Raw genomic sequence first — 1,473 nt, forward strand, 5'->3', positions numbered from 1 at the left:
CCCCCCCCCCACCACCTCCAGCCCCCCTGGCATGGGTACCAGCAGCCCCCAGTCGCCTCCCAGCCCCTCCTAGGAAGGTCTTGCTGAAACCCTGGGAGAGAGCTACTGAGGGGGAAGCGTGGTGGGAGCACCACGGTAGCTCTTGGTAGCCTGGGACTGGACCAGAGGTCTCAGACCCTGCCTGTGGAGGGGATGGTGCTAGCATAAACGTGGCTGAGCTGGTTTGGCCAGCCCCCGTGGCAGAGAATCTGCTGGTGGGGCTTGATCCTGACCCTGCCCCTCACCAACCGGAGCCCAAAGGCCACAGGATGGTCACCATCCCCAGGGAGGTGGCTGGGAATGCTCCAGAGCTGCATCCTGCATCACTGGCTGCTCCTGCCTCCCTGGGGGTACCTGCCTTTTGCTTGTGGGTGCAGGCAGCAAGTGAGCACCGACCCTCTTACCTGTTTTGTAGTAGCCAGGCAGGACGAGGCTGACTTTGACACCCCAGGGCTGGAGCTCGCTGCGGAAGGTGTCCATGAGCAGGCTGAGGGCTGCCTTCGAGGCCCCGTAAGCTGCCAGGCAGGGGAAGGGCAGATCACCTTGCAGGAGCAAAAGGATGAGTGAGCAGGGGCTCTCGGGCAGCTGCCTGCGTAGCTGGGGGCAGGCAGGGACTGGGAGGGCTTGCGTAGGGCTGCGCTCCCGGCCCCTGCACAAGGAAAGAGTTTAGGTTTTGTTTTGCTGAGAAAGCCACTGGAATTTGCTTCAACGTAAGGTGTTTTATGGGGAAAAAGCAAAAGGGGAGGGGTGGAGAGGAGGCTGGTTTTCCCCTCCATGGCCAGCCAAAGCTTGGGGTTGTCATTCCTGATAGAGGCATGTGGCAGCTGGGCTGGGGTCCCATGGCTCCCTGTTTCTGGGTGCCCGCTGTGGGGCTAAGCAATACTGCTGGCTTATTTTAGGGTGTCTGGTGCCAGTCTGATGCAGCTGGCTGGGGAAGTGGAGGTGCCCGGGGATAGGGTGGGAGCTGTGCTGGACCATGGGGATGCTCGACCCGCACCCAGCCTCGGGGGGGGGGGCTGGTGGGTCATGCTGAGGGCAGGCTGCTCACCCGCGGGGCTGCTCACAGTGACGATGCGACCACCGGCAGAGCGGAGCAGGGGCAGGAGCCCCTTGGTGAGCTCCAGCGAGCCAAAGAAGTTCACTTCCATGCAAGTGCGAAACTTGCCCAGCGGAGAGAGCTCGGCATCGGCAATGGTGTCGTTGAAGCCGGCGTTGTTCACCAGGCCCCAGAGCCCTGTGGGAACAGGATGCTGAGAGAGGTGACCCAAATGGGAGACCCCCCCCCCGGCCAGGGATCCCAGCTGCTCCCTGGCTCATGGGGGTTCTGCAGGGGAATTACGGGGTGCCCTGAGACAAGCCCCGTTAGCAGAGGTTGTCGGCACAAGTGTTCGCAGGGATGCAGCCCATGGCGTGGAGGGCGCATGGAGGCTTGGC

General features: G+C 62.9%; 1 protein-coding gene across 1 annotated transcript in view; it reads right to left on the minus strand.

Moving 5' to 3' along the window:
• Positions 1–1,473, minus strand: part of HSD11B2 (hydroxysteroid (11-beta) dehydrogenase 2) — a gene marked incomplete at its 5' end in the record, with an annotated part of 2,154 nt that overhangs the window by 392 nt on the left and 289 nt on the right. Inside the window, 2 exons of the mRNA XM_009705680.1 lie at positions 394–581; positions 1,088–1,290. Coding sequence (XP_009703982.1) covers positions 394–581; positions 1,088–1,290 — 391 coding nt within the window. The remainder of the gene's footprint in view (positions 1–393; positions 582–1,087; positions 1,291–1,473) is intronic.

Source organism: Cariama cristata, unplaced genomic scaffold (assembly GCF_000690535.1).
Source record: "Cariama cristata isolate BGI_N322 unplaced genomic scaffold, ASM69053v1 scaffold13418, whole genome shotgun sequence".
Taxonomy (NCBI): domain Eukaryota; kingdom Metazoa; phylum Chordata; class Aves; order Cariamiformes; family Cariamidae; genus Cariama; species Cariama cristata.